The sequence below is a fragment of the Mobula hypostoma genome, chromosome 25, assembly GCF_963921235.1.
Source record: "Mobula hypostoma chromosome 25, sMobHyp1.1, whole genome shotgun sequence".
Taxonomy (NCBI): Eukaryota; Metazoa; Chordata; class Chondrichthyes; order Myliobatiformes; family Myliobatidae; genus Mobula; species Mobula hypostoma.
The window spans coordinates 534,903-554,228 of NC_086121.1; the positions used below are offsets into that span (position 1 = coordinate 534,903).

Consider the following 19,326-nt stretch of genomic DNA (forward strand, 5'->3'; position numbering starts at 1 on the left):
CCCGAAACCTCATCCTTAATGATAGACTCTAACCCTTACCCAACCACTGAAGTTAGGCTATCTGGCCTATAATTTCCTTTCCCTTTGCCTTCCTCTCTTCTTAAAGAATGCAGTGACATTTGAAATCTTCCAGTCCTTCAGGACCATGTCAGAATCAAGTGATTCTTGAAAGATCATGACCAGTGCATCTATTATCTCCTCAGCAACCTCTCTCAAGACTCTGGGATATAGTTTATCTGGTCCAGGTGACTTATCCACCTTGAGACCTTTCAGGTTGCCTAGCACTTTTTCCTTTGTAATAGCAATGGCACTCAGTCTAGCTCCCTGACACTCACTGACCTCTGACACACTGTTAGTGTCTTCCACAGTAAAGAGTGATGCAAAGTGCCTATTAAGTTCATCTGCCATTTCTTTGTTCCTCATTACTACCTCACCAGCATCATTTTCCAGTGGTCCAATATCAATTCTCACCTCCCTTTTAATCATATAACTGAAAAAAAAACTTTTAGTGTCCTGCTTTCAACTTCCAATTCGCTAATTGGCTAATTCCAACTGCAAATTGGCTAATTTGCCTTCATATTTCATCCTTTTCCTTCTTATACCTTTTAAGTTGCCCTTTTGTTGTATTTTAAAAACTTCCCAATCATCCAACTTCCCCTCACTTTTGCTACACTATCTGCCCTTTCCTTGGCTTTTATGCAGTTCTTCACTTCTCCTGTCAGCCACGGTTGCCTACCCCTGCCATTTGAGAACAACTTCTTCTGTGGCACATATCTATCCTGCGCCTTGTGAACTATTCCCAGAAACTTTAGCCAGCTCTGCTCTGCCCCGCTAGTATCCTCCTCCAATCCATCTGGGTAAGCTCCTCTCTCGTGCCTCTGTAATTCCCTTTCATGCCATTGCGATACAGATACATCTGACTGATGCTTCTCCCTCTCAAGTCGCAGTATGAATTCAATCATATTATGATCACTGTCTCCTAAGGGTTCCTTTCCATTAAGCTCCCAAATAAGATCTGGGTTATTATACAACACCCAATCTGAGATAGCCTCTCCCTGAGTAGGCTCAAGCACAAGCTGCTCTAAAAAGCCATCTCATAGGCATTCAACAAATTCCCTCTCTTGCAATCTGACACCAAACTGATTTTCCCAATCCTCTTGCCTATTGAAGTCCCCCATTACAATTGTGACATTACCCTTATTACATGCGTTTTCCAGCTCCTCTGCAATCTCCTGCGGGCATTCACAGTAAATACAAAGAAACAAAAATAATAAACAAAATAATAATAATAAATAAATAAGCAATAAATATTGAGAACATGAGATGAAGAGTCCTTGAAAGTGAGTTCATAGGTTATAGGAACTGTTCAGTGTTGGGGTGAGTGAAGTTGACTGAAGTTATCCCCTCTGATTCAAGAACCCGATGTTTGAGGGGTAATAACTGTTCCTGAACCTGGTGTGTGGGACCTAAGGCTTCTGTATCTCCTTCTTTATGGCAGCAGTGACAAGAAAGCATGGCCTAGATGGGGCAAGTCCACCAAGATTTCTATGGATGGAAAGCTGTACATTGAGGGAACCTGTATTCAGCCCTTTCGGTTGTCAGATCAAAATGCATTACACTTTTACAAAATACAAAGGTCTACAAAATTATGAGGGGTATAGATAGGGTTAATGCAAGCAGGCTTTTTCCACTGAGGTTGAGTGAAACTAGAAGGGGGGGTCATAGGTTAAGGGTGAATTTGAGGGAGAATTTTACTCAGAGGGTGGTGAGAGTGTGGAACGATCTGCCAGCACAAGCAGTAGACGTGGGTTTGATTACAACATTTCAGAGAAGTTTAGATAAGTATATGGATGGGAGTGTATGGAGGGCAATGGTCTGGGTGCAGGTCGATGGGACAGTTCTGCACAGACTAGATGAGCCAAAGGGCTTGTTTCTGTGGTGCAGTGCTCTATGACTCCGTTATAGTATAGTGCTGACTAATGTCCATAATGGTGCTGAAGTGGTCTGAATACTCAAAACAACTGGGCTTTATAGTCATTGGTTTAAAAATTCAACTAGTCCAGGACATGGTGTGTTCTCTGTTGGATTATGGGGGTTGACTGTGGGAGGATATGGAGGGCCCAGTAATTCCAGAGAGTTATTGTGTATAAGATAATGAGAGGCATTGATCGTGTGGATAGTCAGAGGCTTTTTCCCAGGGCTGAAATGGCTAACATGAGAGGGCACAGTTTTCAGGTGCTTGGAAGTAGGTTCAGAGGGGATATCAGGGGTAAGTTTTTTACACAGAGAGTGGTGAGTGCGTGGAATGGGCTGCTGGCAACGGTGGTGGAGGTGGATACGATAGGTCTTTTAAGAGACTCCTGGATAGGTACATGAAGCTTGGAAAAATAGAGGGCTATGGGTAACCTCAGGTAATTTCCAAAGTAAGTACATGTTTGGCCCGATATTGTGGGCGGAAGGGCCTGTATTGTTCTGTAGGTTTTCTACGTTTCTATGTTTTCTATATTTCTATGTTTCCAGATAATTTTTTTGAGATTTTTTTATCCAAAGAGATAATGAGATTGATTATGCAACATAATCTCACTTCCACACTGATGTTTGCACCTAGGTCGAACATAAACCATACAATATTACAGCACAGTACAGGCTCTATGGCCTACAATGTTGTACCAACCTTTTAACCTACCTTAAGATCAATCTAACCCTTCCCTCACACATAACCCTTCATTTTCCTTTAATCCATGTGCTAACTGAGTTTCTTAAATGTCCCCAATGTACCTGCCTCCACCACCAGCCATGGCAGCTCATTCCACACACCCACCACCCCGTGTTGAAAAAAACTACCTCTAACATCCCCCCTATACTTTTCTCCAATCACTTTAAAATTATCCCTCTTTATTTTAGCCATTTCTTCCCTGGGAAAAAGTCTCCGGTTGTCCACTCAAACTACGCATCTTAGAATCTTGTACACCTCTATCAAGTCACTTCTCACCCTCCTTCACTCCAGAGAGAAAAGTCCTGGCTTGCTCAAGTAGCTTTGTAGATGCTGTTCTCCTGCTGAATACAATCCCCACTTGAAGCAGAAATGACAAACAGTTCAACTTCTTATACATGTACCCATATAAACATTATTCAAGGACAAGTGATAATTAATTGTGAGGAATTTAAAGGGTTTCAGCACTAATAGCTTTTAGTGTCTACAAGGGTCACTACCTGATGGTTGAGGCTTTAGAAATTTAGAGCTAATTTTTCTCACATGTAACTGATGTTTAAATAAATCCAATTTATTTTAATGTTATTGCAGGGCAAAGAATAGTTAAAAAGGTCATGGTTCAGAATATTTCTCAAGATGATCTGGAGGTATCCTTTCACTGTAATTGTATCGACTACTCCAGGAATTCCGAGGGTCGTGTGAAGGTATTGATTGCTCATAACTGTGGGCCTGAGCCTTGTGTTCTGCTTTTATTTACATCTCCTCTTTTATCCTTTATGTTAAATGAAACTGCACAAATGAAAAGGTGTGCAAAAAGTGTAATCATAGTTTCTAATAATCCTTATGATTGAGGGGGCCATTCACCCCATCAGGGCAATTCCCATTCACAGAATAATCTATTCACCTCCTGTTTCCCTCATATTCCTTCAATTTCACATTCAGTTCTGAGACCAACCACCTGCAAGATGCAGCATTCCAGATTGTTGAATGTCATTTGCTGTACATAAGTCTAAAGGGGAATGAAATAATTGTTACTCCTGCTCCTTTGCAGCACAAAAAACAATAAGTTAAAGAAAGTGATAATAATAAAAAACATAATAATATAAATATGTAAGATAGTTTATATACATAATTGATTCTTTGACCAGAAAGTGACGATAGGCACAGGAGGGTTTGTACATAATGTGACTGGCAGGAAATAATATAGTGGTCCAATCACAAACAAGAAAATCTGCAGATGCTGGAAATCCAGAGTAACATACACAAAATGCTGGAGGAACTCAGCAGGCCAGGCAGTATCTATAGAAAAGAGTACAGTTGACGTTTTGGGCCGAGAGCGTTCTGCTGAAGGGTCTCAGCCCGAAACATCGACTGTACTCTTTTCCATAGATGCTGCCTGGCCTGCTGAGTTCCTCCAGCATTTTGTGTGTGTTATAAAGTAGTGGTGGTTGGGGGTGTGGAGGGGTGAGTTAGTGGGTGGGGGTGTTGATTAGCCTCACTGCTTGGGGAAAGTAACTGTTTGTGAGTCTGGTGGTGGTCCTGGCGTGGATGCTACGTAGGCTCCTGATGTGAGTGGGATAAACAGTCCCTGAGCAGGGTGGGAGAGATCCTTCATGATGCCACCGCTTCTTTTCAGCACCTTTCTGTATATATTTACTTGATGACACGTAAGCTGGTGCCGGTGATACGTTGGGCATTTTGACTACCCATTGAAGAGTCTTCCTGTCCACCACAGTGCAGTTTACATTTAGCCAGTTAACCCATCCGTGTAACCTTGGAAAGCAGAACACCCAGAGGATAACGATATGGTCACGGGAGACACATACAGACTCTGTATGGGGAACACAGCAGGTCAGGATTGATCTGGGTCACTGGAGCTATGAGATAGCCACACTACCTTTCATACCACTGATCCACCCTCTTAACACTTCATATAAATCCGTACCCAAATGGTGTTGTGTGAAATCAGCTTCGTGGGTTTGGGGCATGAGGACAGAGGCACTCACAACCGGTATGTCAGTTAACCATTTATTTACAGGACAAGACAAACACTAGACATTCAGTAAACCCTGCAAGTTACACACAAATACAAATACTTATTTGAAGTGTGTGCTCAGGCCCTCTCTCTCTGCTGCACACTTCCACTGCTTTTGCAGTACTATTCACAACTTGATCCACGATGGCCCCCCATGCCAGAAAGGTCTGGGTGCTTTCAGCACGCTGGATCTGTAGTCTACCAGCGCTGTGATGTCAGCCAGTGCAAGAGCTGCAATGCTCTTTAAACGGCTCAATCCCTAGTTAGCAAGGAGTAGTGGTTTTCAATGAACAGATAAGACTGACACTGCAACAGATGATTCAGGGGATGAGCTTGGATTCATTTACCCTCTCTATTTGACCTCAACATATAAGACAAATGGCTTTTCACCACTTGTCTATTCCAGTGGGATCCTAATGGACAATCATCTGGAAATCAATAGTCTCGCTTGTTTAGAATTAAAATTATGATCAAGATCAAATTGCCTTTATTTGTCACACGTACATCAAGATGCATTTTGGTTGCATCAAATCATATCACCAACGTAAGTGTTGCCACGCATCCAGTGCCAACATAGCGTGCCCACACTCACAAACCCTAACTTGTACGCCTTTGGACTGTGGGTCAAAACAGGAGCACCCAGAGGAAACCCACGTGGTCACGGGAAAGTGTACAACTCCTTACAGAGGTGGGAATCAGACCGCAATCTTAGAGCCAGTATGCTGTAAAACAATTATGTTAATCTTATAGAGTCGTAGAACACTACAGCGCAGAACCGGCTCTTTGGCCCATCTAGTCCATTGCCAAACTATTAATCTGCCTAATCCTATAGACCTCTACCCGGTCTATAGCCCTCCATGCCCCTCCCATCATTGTACCAATGCAAAGTTCTCTTAGATGTTGAAATCAAGCTTGCATCCACTACTTCCGCCAGCTGGTTGTTCCACGTTCTCACCATCCTTTAAATTAAGAAGCTCCCCCTCATCTTTCACCCTTAACCCCTGACTTCTAGTTAGTCTCACTCAGCATCAATGGAAAAATCCTGCTTGCATTTACCCTATCCGTACACCTCATAATTTTGTACACCTCTATCAAATCTTCCCTCATTCTCCTATGCTCTAGCGAATAAACTCCTAACCTAGTCAGCCTTTCCTTATATTCAGGTTCTCAAGTCCTGGCAACATCCTAGTAAATTTTCGCTGCACTCTTTAAATTTTCTTGATACCTTTGCTGTAGGTAGGTGACCAGATTTGCACGTAATACTCCAAATTAGGCCTCACCAATGTTCAACGTAGCATCCCAACTCCTTTACTCAGTACTTTGATTTATGAAGGCCGATGTACCAAAGGCTCTGTTTACAACCATATCTACCTGTGATGCCAGGTATGAAGGGTCTCAGCTCAAAACGTCAACTGCTTATCCCCCTTCATAGATGCTGACTGACTCGCTTAATTCCTTCAGCACTTTGTGTTTGTTACTCAAGATTTCCAGTAAGTGATAGATCTGTTGTGTTTATGAAGCGTTTTTGCTTCTTGCTGAAAAATGGCCAAAGACACTTGGAGAGGTACATGAACAAAATAGGAGAGTGATGTGGACCAAATGTGGGCAAGTGGGACCAGCTTGGATGGCAATCTTGGTTGGCATGGACCAATTAGGTTGGAGAGCCTGTTTCCCTGCTGCATGACACTACCTTATAAGCAGGAATTAAAAGGGAAATTTTAAAACAGAATTACAATAATTACACAGGATATATAATGTAGAACTAAATCATTTTACCCAACTAGTCAGTGCCAGAGTTTATATTGAGCACAAACCTCATACTGCTTTCACCTCTGACAGACCATGTCTATTTGACCATCCTTGCCTTAAAACTGCTCCTTAAATACATCTCTCTATGTGTCTCATTCACTGCATGTAGTAACAATTCCACATAGAACACAGAAATCTACAGCACATTACAGGCACTTCAGTCCACAATGTTGTGCCGACCACATAATCTACTCTAGAAACTGGCTAGAATTACACTATCCCATAGCCCTCTATTTTCCTAAGCTCCATGTACCTATCTAAGAGTCTCTTAAAATACCTTATTGTATCTGCCTCCACCACAGTCACCGGCAGTGCATTCCACACACCCACCACTCTCTGTGTGAAAAACTTTCCCTTAACATCCCCTCTGTTCCTACTTCCAAGTACCTTAAAACTATACTCCCTCATGTTAGCTGTTTCAGCCCTAGTAAAAAACCTCTGACTATCCACACAATCAGTGCCTCTCAACATTTTATACACCTCTATCAGGTCACTTGTCATTGTCCGTTGGTCCAAGGAGAAAAGGCCAAGTTCACTCAACCTATTCTCAATAAGGCATGCTCTCCAATCCAGGCAACATCCTCGTAAATTTTTTCTGCCCCTTCTCTATAGTATCCACATCCTTCCTGTGGTGAGATGACCAGAACTGAACAGAGTACTCCAAGTGGGGTCTGACCAAAATCTTACATTTTGTGACATTACCTCACGGCTCTTGAACTCAGTCCCATGGTTGATGAATGCCAACTCACCATACACCTTCTTAACTACAGAGTCAACCTGCGCAGCCACTTTGAGTGTCCTATGGACATGGACTCCAAGATCTCTCTGATCCTCCACACTGCAGAGTCTTACCTTTAATACCATATTCTGCATTCAAATTTGACCTACCAAAATGAACTACCTCACACTTATCTGGGTTGAACTCCATCTGCCACTTCTCAGCTGACTTCTGCATCCTATCAATGTCCCACTGTAACCTCTGACAACCCTCCAGACTATCTACAACACCTCCAATCTTTGTGTCATCAGCAAATTTACTAACCCACCCTTCTATTTCTTCATCCAGGTCATTTGTAAAAATCACAAAGAGGAGGGGTCCCGAAACAGATCCCTGTGGAACACCAATGGTCACCAGCCTCCATGCAGAATACAAACCATCTACAACCACCCTTTGCCATCTGTGGGCAAGCCAATTCTGGACTCACAAAGCAAGGTCTCCTTGGATCCCAGGCCTTACATTCCGAATGAGCCTTGCATGGGGAACCTTACCAAATGCCTTACTGAAATCTATATACAACACATCTTCTGTTCTACCTTCATCAATGTGTTTTATTACATCCTCGTCACTCTCTAAGGAAGACTTTCCCCATGATTAGATTTAGGAATGGCTGTGTTATATTTAGACATTATCTTATTTGAATTGTGTAACATTATGTATATACAGTCAGTGGTAACTCTTGTACCTAATAATGTGGCCACTGAGTGTATGTTCCTGGTTTCTTCTGCTGCAGCCCATGCACTTGAAGGTTTGATGTGTTGTACATTCAGGACGCTCCTCTGCACACCACTGTTGTAATCATGGTTACTTGAGTTATTGTCACCTTCCTGTCAGAATGAATCATTCTCAATTTTTGCCTTAAGAACTGCTGCTCACCAGATTTTTTTTTTTGTTCTTTGCACCAATCTCTGTAAACTCCAGAGACTGCTATGTGTGAAAGTGCCAGGAGATTAGCAGTTTCTAAGATACTCAAACCACCCCATCTGGCACCAAAAATCATTACATGGTCAAAGTCACTTAAATCACATTTCTTCCCCATTCTGATATTTTATGTGAACAACAAATGAACCTCTTGACCATGATACATAGTTTTATGCTTTGAGTTGTTGCCACACGATTGGCTGATTAGGTATTTACATTAATGAGCTGATGTACAGGTATATCTATTAAAGTGGCCACTAAGTATACATTTATAGAGAGTCAAACCATCACTACCAGATTTATTTAACCCTTCATCTCCAGGTTTCTGTGGTCTTCTCTAAATGAATCCTTAATGAACAATATTACAGCTGAAATCAACTCTGCTGGATTCCGGAGGTCCCTTCCAGCTTCTGAGTTTCCTTCGAGCCCTTCAACCAGGGGAAGCTCAGAATCTTGTCTTTTCCTTCACACCAACTGCAAGTAAAATGGTCAGCTTTTTACTGTTCTTTATTTAGTTTATTTGCAGTAAGTTGAATTTTTTTTAAATGATGGATTATTGATTGTCATTTTTTGTGTGTAGTTTTTGATTGATTCTACTGTATTTCTTTGTTCTATTGTGAATGTCTGCAAGAAAATGAACCTCAGGCAGGTACTTGGTGACATATACAAACTTCGATATTAAATTTACTTTAAACGTTGAACATTAATAATGTATTTCACATTAGAATATGGAACAATATTACAGCACAGTACGGGCTCCGACCTGTTAACCTACTCTAAGATCAATCTAACCCTTTCCTCCCACAAAGCCCTCCATTTTTTGGAGAAGTATTTGTTTCGGTTCCGGTCAGAGAGTTCCACACTATAGTATATTAAAAGCAGGGAACTACATTGACCTTCACTGTATACCAGGCAGGCACTGAGCGTGACAGTGAGGAAAGCTCCAGGACGGGTGCTCTGAGGAGATACTGATAGTGACTTGTACAAGTGTGCTTGTAGGTTTCATATTCTCCAGAGCTGTCTATCACACTCAGCGTTATTTCTGTTCTGGCTGGGGGTAGGGGTGGAGGCTCCTTTTCTACCTGACTAGCCTGGGAACTTCTCCAATGATCAGAACACAAATTACCCTGGAAATCTGCAATAGAAACAGAATGGTGGCTATACTCTGCACACCAGGTGGGATCTGTGGAAAGGGAACCAAACTTATTATTTTATATCATTGAACATTCATCAGAACCCAGTCAACAACATGAGATTATATCACTGTTCCAGAATCAAAATCAGCATCAGGTTTAATATCATTGGCATACATCATGAAATTTGCTGTTTTATGACAGCAGTACATGACAAAAAAGTTATCAATTACAATAAGAAATATATATTTTAAAAATTAAATGAAATTACTAGTGCAAAAAAAGATCTTATACTCTCCCGCCATAGAAAACATCCTCTCTATATCCAATCTATCAAGGCCTTTCACCATTTGATAGGTTTCAATTAGATCACCCTTCATTCTTCTGAATTCCAGTGAATACAGCCCCAAAGGCATCAAATGCTCTTTATATGACAAGTTACTTAATCCTGGAATCATTTCTGTGAACCTCCATTGAACCTTCTCCTGTTTCAAGACATCCTTTCTCAGATAAGAGGCCCAAGGCTCCAAGTGAGGCCTCACCAGTGCTTTACAAAGTCTCAAGATTGCATCCCTGCTTTTATATTCATAGCAGTTGCCTTCCTCACCACAGGCTCAACCTGCAATTTAACCTTTGGAGAATCCTGAACAAGCACTCCCAAGTCCCTTATGTGCTTCAGTTTTTTGTATTTTCTCTCCACTTAGAAAACAGTCAACCCTTTCATTTCTTCTCCCAAAGTACATGACCATACACTTCCCAACACTTGTATTCCATCTGCCATGTCTTTGCCCATTGTCCTAAATCTTTCTGTAGCCTCTCTACTTTCTCAAAATTACCCGCCCCTCCACCTATCTTCATCTCATCTGCCAACTTTGCAGCGAAGCATCCAAAATACTGACATACAACATAAGAAGAATCGATTCCAACACCACTAGTTACGAATTGGAGAATGCCTTTCCTCTGCACTTGGGTTCCATTGCATACATTGTGACACGGGGACTGCTAGTCTTGGTAACCGCTTATTCCTTCAGGCTGTGAGCCTAATGAATACCCTGCCACCACCAAGGTTTCGACACTAGGATAATGAGCTGATTACTGTTTACCTGTGCTGCACACTACATGCACTTTGCATTATAGTTTATTAACTTATTAGAGGTAATATTTTGTTTTATGTGCTGTTTTTACAATGTCTCCTGAGATGGTGATGTGCCTCTCATGTGAGATGTGGCAGACTTGGGGGAACTCCCCTCTCCCGCAGAGTCACATCTGCCAGAAGTGCATACGGCTGGGTGATCTGGAAGACCGTGTATAGAATCTGGAGCAGCAGCTGGATGACCTTCGACTCATAAGGGAGAATGAGGCAGTCATAGATGAGAGCTACAGGGAGGTAGTCACACCTAGGCTGTCGGAAGCAGGTCGTTGGGTGACAGTCAGAGGGGGGAAGCGAAGGGGAGCAGACAGGTAGTGCAGAGCACCCCTGTAGCCATTCCCCTGAATAATAAGTTTACCGTCCTGGATACTGTTGGCGGTGACGACCGACCAGGTGTGAGCCACGGTGGCAGGGCTTCCGGCACTGAGTCTGACCCTGTGGTGCAGAAGGGTGGGACGGAGAAGAGGAGAGCTGTCATCATTGGAGACTCTATAGTCAGGGGAGCAGACAGGAGATTTTGTGGATGTGAGAAGGACACCCACATGGTTTGTTGCCTCCTGGGTGCCAGGGTCCGGGATGTCTCTGACCGGGTGCACGACATCCTGGTATGAGAGGGAAAGCAACCAGAAGTCGTGATACATGTTGGGACCAACGACATAGGCAGGAAGAGGGATGAGGTCCTGAAGTGTGAGTTTCGGGAATTAGGCAGAAGGCTGAAGAACAGGAACTCAAGGGTGACGTTCTCAGGATTGCTGCCAGTGCTACGTGACAGAGATGGTAAGAATTGGAGGAGATGGCAGTTGAATGTGTGGCTGAGGAGTTGGTGCAGGGAACAGGGTTTTAGATTTTTGGATCATTGGGATCTCTTCTGGGGAAGCTGGGACCTGTACAGATTGGATGGGTTGAACCTGAACTTGAGGGGGAGCAATATCCTTGCAGGTAGGTTTGCTAGCATGGTTCGGGAGGGTTTAAACTAATTTGCGAGGGGGATGGGACCCAGAGCGATAGAGCAGTGAAAGAAGGGCATGGAGTAAAGCCAGATCTAACATACAGAGAGGCTTTGAGGAAAGAGAAGCAGAATAAACGGTGTAAAGACAGTAAGGTAGAAGGGCTGAAATGTGTGTACCTCAATGCAAGAAGCATCAGGAACAAAGGTGATGAACTGAGAGCTTGGATACATACATGGAATTATGATGTAGTGGCCATTACAGAGACTTGGCTGGCACCAGGGCAGGAATGGATTCTCAGTATTCCTGGATTTCAGTGCTTTAAGAGGGATAGAGAGGGCGGAAAAAGGGGAGGAGGCATGGCATTACTGGTCAGGGATACTATTACAGCTACAGAAAGGGTGGGTAATGTAGCAGGATCCTCTTTTGAGTCAATATGGGTGGAAGTCAGGAACAGGAAGGGAGCAGTTACTCTACTGGGGGTATTCTATAGGCCCCCTGGTAGCAGCAGAGATACAGAGGAGCAGATTGGGAGGCAGATTTCGGAAAGGTGCAAAAATAACAGGGTTGTTATCATGGTTGACTTTAACTTCCCTAATATTGATTGGCACCTGATTAGTTCCAAGGGTTTAGATGGGGCAGAATTTGTTAAGTGTGTCCAGGACGGATTCCTGTCACAGTGTGTGGACAGGCCGACCAGGGGGAATGCCATACTAGATCTAGTACTAGGTAATGAACCGGGTCAGGTCACAGATCTCTCAGTGGGTGAGCATCTGGGGGACAGTGACCACCGCTCCCTGGCCTTTATAATTATCATGGAAAAGGATAGAATCAAAGAGGACAGGAAAATTTTTAATTGGGGAAAGGAAAATTATGAGGCTATAAGGCTAGAACTTGCGGGTGTGAATTGGGATGATGTTTTTGCAGGGAAATGTACTATGGACATGTGGTGGATGTTTAGAGATCTCTTGCGGGATGCTAGGGATAAATTTGTCCTGATGAGGAAGATAAAGAATGGTAGGGTGAAGGAACCATGGGTGACAAGTGAGGTGGAAACTCTAGTCAGGTGGAAGAAGGCAGCATACATGAGGTTTAGGAAGCAAGGATCAGATGGGTCTATTGAGGAATATAGGGAAGCAAGAAAGGAGCTTAAGAAGGGGCTGAGAAGAGCAAGAAGGGGGCATAGAAGGCCTTGGCGAGTAGGGTAAAGGCAAACCCCAAGGCATTCTTCAATTATGTGAAGAAAAAAAGGATGACAGTAGTGAAGGTAGGACCGATTAGAGATAAAGGTGGGAAGATGTGCCTGGAGACTGTGGAAGTGAGCGAGGTCCTCAATGAATACTTCTCTTCGGTATTCACCAATGAGAGGGAACTTGATGACAGTGAGGACAATATGAGTGAGGTTGATGTTCTGCAGCATATTGATATTAAGGGAGAGGAGGTGTTGGAGTTGTTAAAATACACTAGGACAGATAAGTCCCCAGGGCCTGACGGAATATTCCCCAGGCTGCTCCACGAGGCGAGAGAAGAGATTGCTGAGCCTCTGGCTAGGCTCTTTATGTCCTCGTTGTCCATGGGAATGGTACCTGAGGATTGGAGGGAGGCGAATGTTGTTCCCTTGTTCAAAAAAGGTAGTAGGGATAGTCCGGGTAATTATAGACCAGTGAGCCTTACGTCTGTGGCGGGAAAGCTGTTGGAAAAGATTCTTAGAGATAGGATCTATAGGCATTTAGAGAATCATGGTCTAATCAGGGACAGTCAGCATGGCTTTGTGAAGGGCAGATCGTGTCTAACAAGCCTGATAGAGTTCTTTGAGGAGGTGACCAGGCATATAGATGAGGGTAGTGCAGTGGATGTGATCTATATGGATTTTAGTAAGGCATTTGACAAGGTTCCACACGGTAGGCTTATTCAGAAAGTTAGAAGGCATGGGATCCAGGGAAGTTTGGCCAGGTGGATTCAGAATTGGCTTGCCTGCAGAAGGCAGAGGGTCGTGGTGGAGGGAGTACATTCAGATTGGAGGATTGTGACTAGTGCTGTCCCACAAGGATCTGTTCTGGGACCTCTACTTTTTGTGATTTTTATTAATGACCTGGATGTGAGGGTAGAAGGGTGGGTTGGCAAGTTTGCAGACGACACAAAGGTTGGTGGTGTTGTAGATACTGTAGAGGATTGTAAAAGATTGCAGAGAGACATTGATAGGATGCAGAAGTGGGCTGAGAAGTGGCAGATGGAGTTCAACCTGGAGAAGTGTGAGGTGGTACACTTTGGAAGGACAAACTCCAAGGCAGGGTACAGAGGAGATTTACCAGGATGCTGCCTGGTTTAGAAAGTATGCATTATGATCAGAGATTAAGGGAGCTAGGGCTTTACTCTTTGGAGAGAAGGAGGATGAGAGGAGACATGATAGAGGTGTACAAGATAATAAGAGGAATAGATAGAGTGGATAGCCAGGGCACCACTGCTCAGTACAAGAGGACGTGGCTTTAAGGTAAGGGGTGAGAAGTTCAAGGGGGATATTAGAGGAAGGTTTTTTACTCAGAGAGTGGTTGGTGCGTGGAATACACTGCCTGAGTCAGTGGTGGAGGCAGATACACTAGTGAAATTTAAGAGACTACTAGACAGGTATATGGAGGAATCTAAGGTGGGGGCTTATATGGGAAGCAGGGTTTGAGGGTCGGCACAATATTGTGGGCTGAAGGGCCTGTACTGTGCTGTACTATTCTATGTTCTATGTGTGTGATGTATGTTCTTTGGGTGCACTGTGGTCCAGAGGAATGTTGTTTCATTTGGTTGTATATAGTCAGATGACAATAAACTTGAACTTGTGCAAAAAGAGAGAAAAACAATCCCTTACTCACTCTTCCTTCAGTTAGTCCTGACGAAGGGTCTCGGCCTGAAACGTCGACTGCGCCTCTTCCTATAGATGCTGCCTGGCCTGCTGCGTTCACCAGCAACTTTGATGTGTGTTGCTTGAATTTCCAGCATCTGCAGAATTCCTGTTGTTTGAGAGAAAAATTAGTGAGGTGTGTTCATTGTCCATTCAGAAATCTGATAGTGGAGGGGAAGAAGCGACACATCACCTGCAGCACCAGGGATCCCAATGCACTCAACCACTGTTACACTGTGATTAGGTATGCCTGCCATCCCATGCCTGGACCACGTTTCAGGCAGAGGCTAAAGACCAAAGCTGTAGGGGTAAGGATAACAGAGGGGTGGTCACGAGAGGCAGGGCAGTGGCTGCAGGATTGCCTCAAGTCAGTGAACTGGGCCTTGATCAAGGATTCATTGGAGGATTTGAACCAATACACCATGGTTTGTCATGGACAGTATAAAAACAGTCGTGCATGAGTCTGTCCCCAGAGTATCATTCAGGGTCCTACCCAACCAGACGCCCTCAATGAACCATGAAATCTTCAATCTGCTGAAGTCCAGATCAGTGGCATTCAGCTCTGGTGACCAAGTAAAATGCAAAAAGGTCCAGCTACCATCTCCAGAAAGCCATCTCACATGCGAAGTGGAAATTCCACAGCAAATGTGAATCACTGAAGAATGCTTGACAGTTGTGGCAGGGCTTGAATGCTATCACCTCTTACAAAGTTAAATCATGCGACATAGAGACAGCAGGGCGTTGCTTTCAGATGAGTACAATGCCTTCTCTGCTCATTTTGACCGTCAAAACACAGAGAAACCATCACCAGCTCCCACATCCTGTGATTTCAGTATCTGAAGCCGACATGTCAGCAGCCTTCAGGAGGGTGAACCCACGAAAAGCATCCAGCCCAGATGAGGTACCTGGCCAAGTACTAAAGACCTGTGCATACTGTGTTTTAACTCAGGAAAAGAGCAGTTTCCATGTGCTGTGAAAATTCCAACCAAATGTCATCGAGATGAGTGGAGTGAGGCAGGCATCAATTGTAGGGGCTACAGGCCCTTCTTTGTGTCACCAGTAATGGTACCCACCAGCTCACCTTGAAGCTATGAAATCTCCAGCTTCATGGATGGGAAAGGTGCTTTATGGGCCAAATGGGATTAACTCAAATAGGAATCTTGGTCAGCATGGACAGTGGGGCTGAAGGGCCTCTGTCTGTCCTTGTGACTCTCTGACTCTATTACCATCCTGTAGTAAAGGAGCCAACTCCACCTTAGATGGTCTCAAGCCCAACTGTGAAAGAAGGGGAGTTGGGCATGGGGCTAGTAAATCCATCCCATAAAAACCCAGAGCTGCAAAAACGCCAACAGAAGCTCCAAAGACCTCATCCCGAGAGAGGTTGGCTCTTCATCGAGAATGTGTATGCAGTTATGAGGTGAAGGCAGAAGCCACAGGGCCAATCAACCATCAGCCCAGGACAGAGGGCTCTGGCAAGCTGCTATCTGTGGCCTATGCCCTTGTAGGGGTGATGGGACTTAAGAAGAAGAAATAAAGAAGCTGATAGGAGACAGTAGCTGCAGCAAAAATGGTCTGAAGATAAAGATAATTATGTTACAGGTATTTACAAACACAAGATTCTGCAGACTTTGGAATTCTTCATGTCCTGATGAAGAGTCTCAGCCCCAAACATCAGCTCTGCCTGACTGTGGAGCTCCCCATCATTTTGTTAATGTTGTTTACTTTGGCGTATGATGTAACTAACATCTATAAGGAGAGTCTATATGCTGGGTGGATTTTTGATGAGTTACTGAGTGAATATAAGCACTTTCTTTTTGCAGTTGTCTACTTTTAGATGTCCTTTCATTATAATATGAAATTCAGCATTTCTTCATAGTTATAGAACGAATTATCTCTTGTCACTAACATATCACAGTTTCTAGTTACCGTGCTCCATCGTCTGTTCACAGTTCTATGAATCGATGGAAATTATCACAGCGAAAGCCAGCTGCTCCCTGATCCTGACTGGATCTGGTGTAGACCCAGTAATTTCCTGCTCTGTGGAGAAAGTACTGGATATGGGATACGTTCTTGCAAATCAGAAAAGATCAGTAACATTTCAGGTGAGTGACACTGAGGATATGTATCTCCATTTAGTTCCCCATGGACTTCTCTTCATTCCTTACTGGAAGGGACCAAGGTTCTTTGTTGTTCACAGTGCTCTGAAACATGAGCTATGAAGGTGAGTGACAACTAAATCTATAAAATAACACAAGGAGGACATCCGGCCCATCAGTATGTTTCTAGCACAGCAGGAAGCCTTACGGCACATCAGGCCTTGAATGATTCTTACAAGAGCATTCCAACTGGTCCTACCACCCATCCCATTGCCTTCCCCCTAATCCTTGCCCTCTTCAATGAGATCCCTCCTCTTTCTTCTAAACTCCAGTGAATACAGGCTCAGAACCATCAAATGCTCCTTATAAGTTAACTCTTTCATTCCCAGGATCATTCACATGAACATCCTGTGGACCTACCTAACGCCAGCACCTTGTTTCTTAGATAAGGAGCCCAAAACTGCTCACAATACTCCATGCAGTCAGACCTATGCCTTATAAAGCCTCAGCATTACATTCGTGCTTTTATATTCTAATTCTCTCAAAATAAATGCTAACGTATTATTTGCCTTCCTCGTCACCATACTGGATATATTGGATCATACAAAAACAATCACATTGTTGATTGTCACTGGACCTGGTCCTGCTGAACTTGCACTTTACATTCAACCTGATTTTATTCATTTATTATTTTGACAGTTGCAAAATGCCACGAGGCTTCGTGTCATGTTTGATGTGAAGTTGGGGAGTCTGTCTTACAGAAAGTTTAAAGAGCAGCAAGAGTTACCATCCTTCCTAACATCCAGTGAAATAGCTGTTTCTTTAGTGGGTGAGTACTTATTAATTCTATTAATAATGCAAAAACATTTAAATCTAGAAAATTTACATCCAAACATATTCATTTTTCCCCTCCCCCTTCCCTCTTCTTTAATTCCCCACTCTGGCCTCTTAGCTCATCTCCTCACTTACTTATCATGTCCCCATGGTGCCTCTCCTCCTTCCTTTGTTCCCATTGTCCACTCTCCTCTCCTATCAACCAAATGCTGGAGGAACTCAGCAGGTCAGGCAGTACCTATGGAAATGAATAAACAGTCAACTTCTCAGCTGAGACCCTTCTTCAGCACTGGAAAGGAAGGGGGAAGATACCAAACTACAAAGGTGGGGGGAGTGGGAAGGAGGATAGCTGGAAGATGATAGGTGAACCCAGGTGGGTAGGAAAGGTAAAGGCCTGGAGAGGAAGGAATCTGATAGGAAAGGAGATTGGAACAGGGGGAAAAGGAAAGGAAGAGGGGCCACAGGGGGGAGGTGATAGGCAGGTGAGAAGTGGTAAGAGGCCAGAGTGGGCAATAGAATATCTCTCGGCCCAAAATGTTGACTGCTTACTCATTTCCATAGATGCTGCCTGACCTGCTGAGTTCCTCCATCATTTTGTGTGTGTTGATTTGGATTTCCAGCATCTGCAGAATTTCTTCTCTTTATGACTCACTGCTCTTCTATCAGATGCCTTCTTCTCCCGCCCTTTACTTTCTCACCCACCTGGCTTCACCTATCACCTTCTAGCCTGGCCTCCTTCCCCTCCCCCCGCCTTTTTATTCTGGCATCTTCCCTTACTTTCCAGTTCTGTTGAAACATCAATGTGTATTCATTTCCACAGATGCTGTCTGACCTGTTGAGTTCCTTCAGCATTTTGTGTGTTGCTCTGGATTTAATTTGTTACGTGTATTCTTTTGGTAAATGTCACCTCCTGAAGACAGAGGGATTGATGAGTTAGAGCACCTCACCGATGGTGATACCATAACCAAGTTCAATTTGGTACTGTTACGTACCCCGTAACTGGGTTGCCAAACCAGCAGAAATGGATCACTCAGTTGGAGTCTGGATTACTAGAACTAAGAAAGTTTTATTAAAGTAACAAGCAACACAGTAATCGAAAGGATAATAAATGCAACAGTTCAGCAATGATAAACACACATGTGCACAGAATTAAGATAACAGGATCAATCAAGTTCTATCGTTGTCTAGGGGTAAATGACCAATTTCAAAGTGACACAAAGTCCAGTTCAATTTAGTTCAGTGCGCAGTAATCATTGCCACGGCAATGGACAACATTGGGGGAGGGAGAGAGAGAATGAGAACGAATGATCATTCAAAACGGCTTCCACTCACAGACCGGCGATATTGCTCACAAGCAGCTTTCGGGCGAGTCCTTTGTGATGTCACCTGGGGTCACCGACTGTGACCCCTCCTCCAGATGCAGTCGATCCTCTGCAGTGAACCTGGCACCCAAGCAAGGGCGGACACACACCGGGTTTCCACTGATCGTACCTTTCCACCCTGTGCGTTTATGGCCCGGTACTTCCCACCGACTCGTAAGAGGCGCACCGCTTCCAGGGTCTCGTTACCTCGAGTGTCGTGTGTGTCTTGCCTTAGCGAACCTGTCCCTTTTTATCCCCCTGCTGGGGTATCGCCTGTCCATCACTTCAAACAGTTCAGGGTTCAAAGGGGGAGCCGCTCTAGACAGCTCTCTCTCCCGACCCTTCATTACACATCTCCAGATCGCCTGTCCATCACTTCAAAAAGTTCAGGGTTCAAAGGGGGAGCCGATCTTGCCAATACCCAGACTGATGGCTCCTTCATTAACATCTCCAAATGCTGCTTCATTGTTCCTTATCTCTCCCTCCCCTGAGGACAGGTGGCAGACCAACTGCTGATGCCACTGGTGCTAGCCCAGGCCAGCAAACATCTGAATTTATGTGTATTCTCGTCACACTTCCCCCCTTTAAGGATTTTTACCAGGGTAAAAATTACAAACATGAGTACATTATTTGATACACACAAATATACATCTTTATCA

At 43.9% G+C, this 19,326-nt stretch overlaps 1 protein-coding gene across 1 annotated transcript in view; it reads left to right on the top strand.

The window, feature by feature from the left end:
- cfap74 (cilia and flagella associated protein 74) overlaps positions 1–19,326 on the top strand; it is a 355,344-nt gene that overhangs the window by 310,414 nt on the left and 25,604 nt on the right. Inside the window, exons 32-35 of the mRNA XM_063032843.1 lie at positions 3,305–3,360; positions 8,625–8,744; positions 16,326–16,478; positions 17,172–17,301. Of these exons, the coding sequence (XP_062888913.1) occupies positions 3,305–3,360; positions 8,625–8,744; positions 16,326–16,478; positions 17,172–17,301 (459 nt within the window). The remainder of the gene's footprint in view (positions 1–3,304; positions 3,361–8,624; positions 8,745–16,325; positions 16,479–17,171; positions 17,302–19,326) is intronic.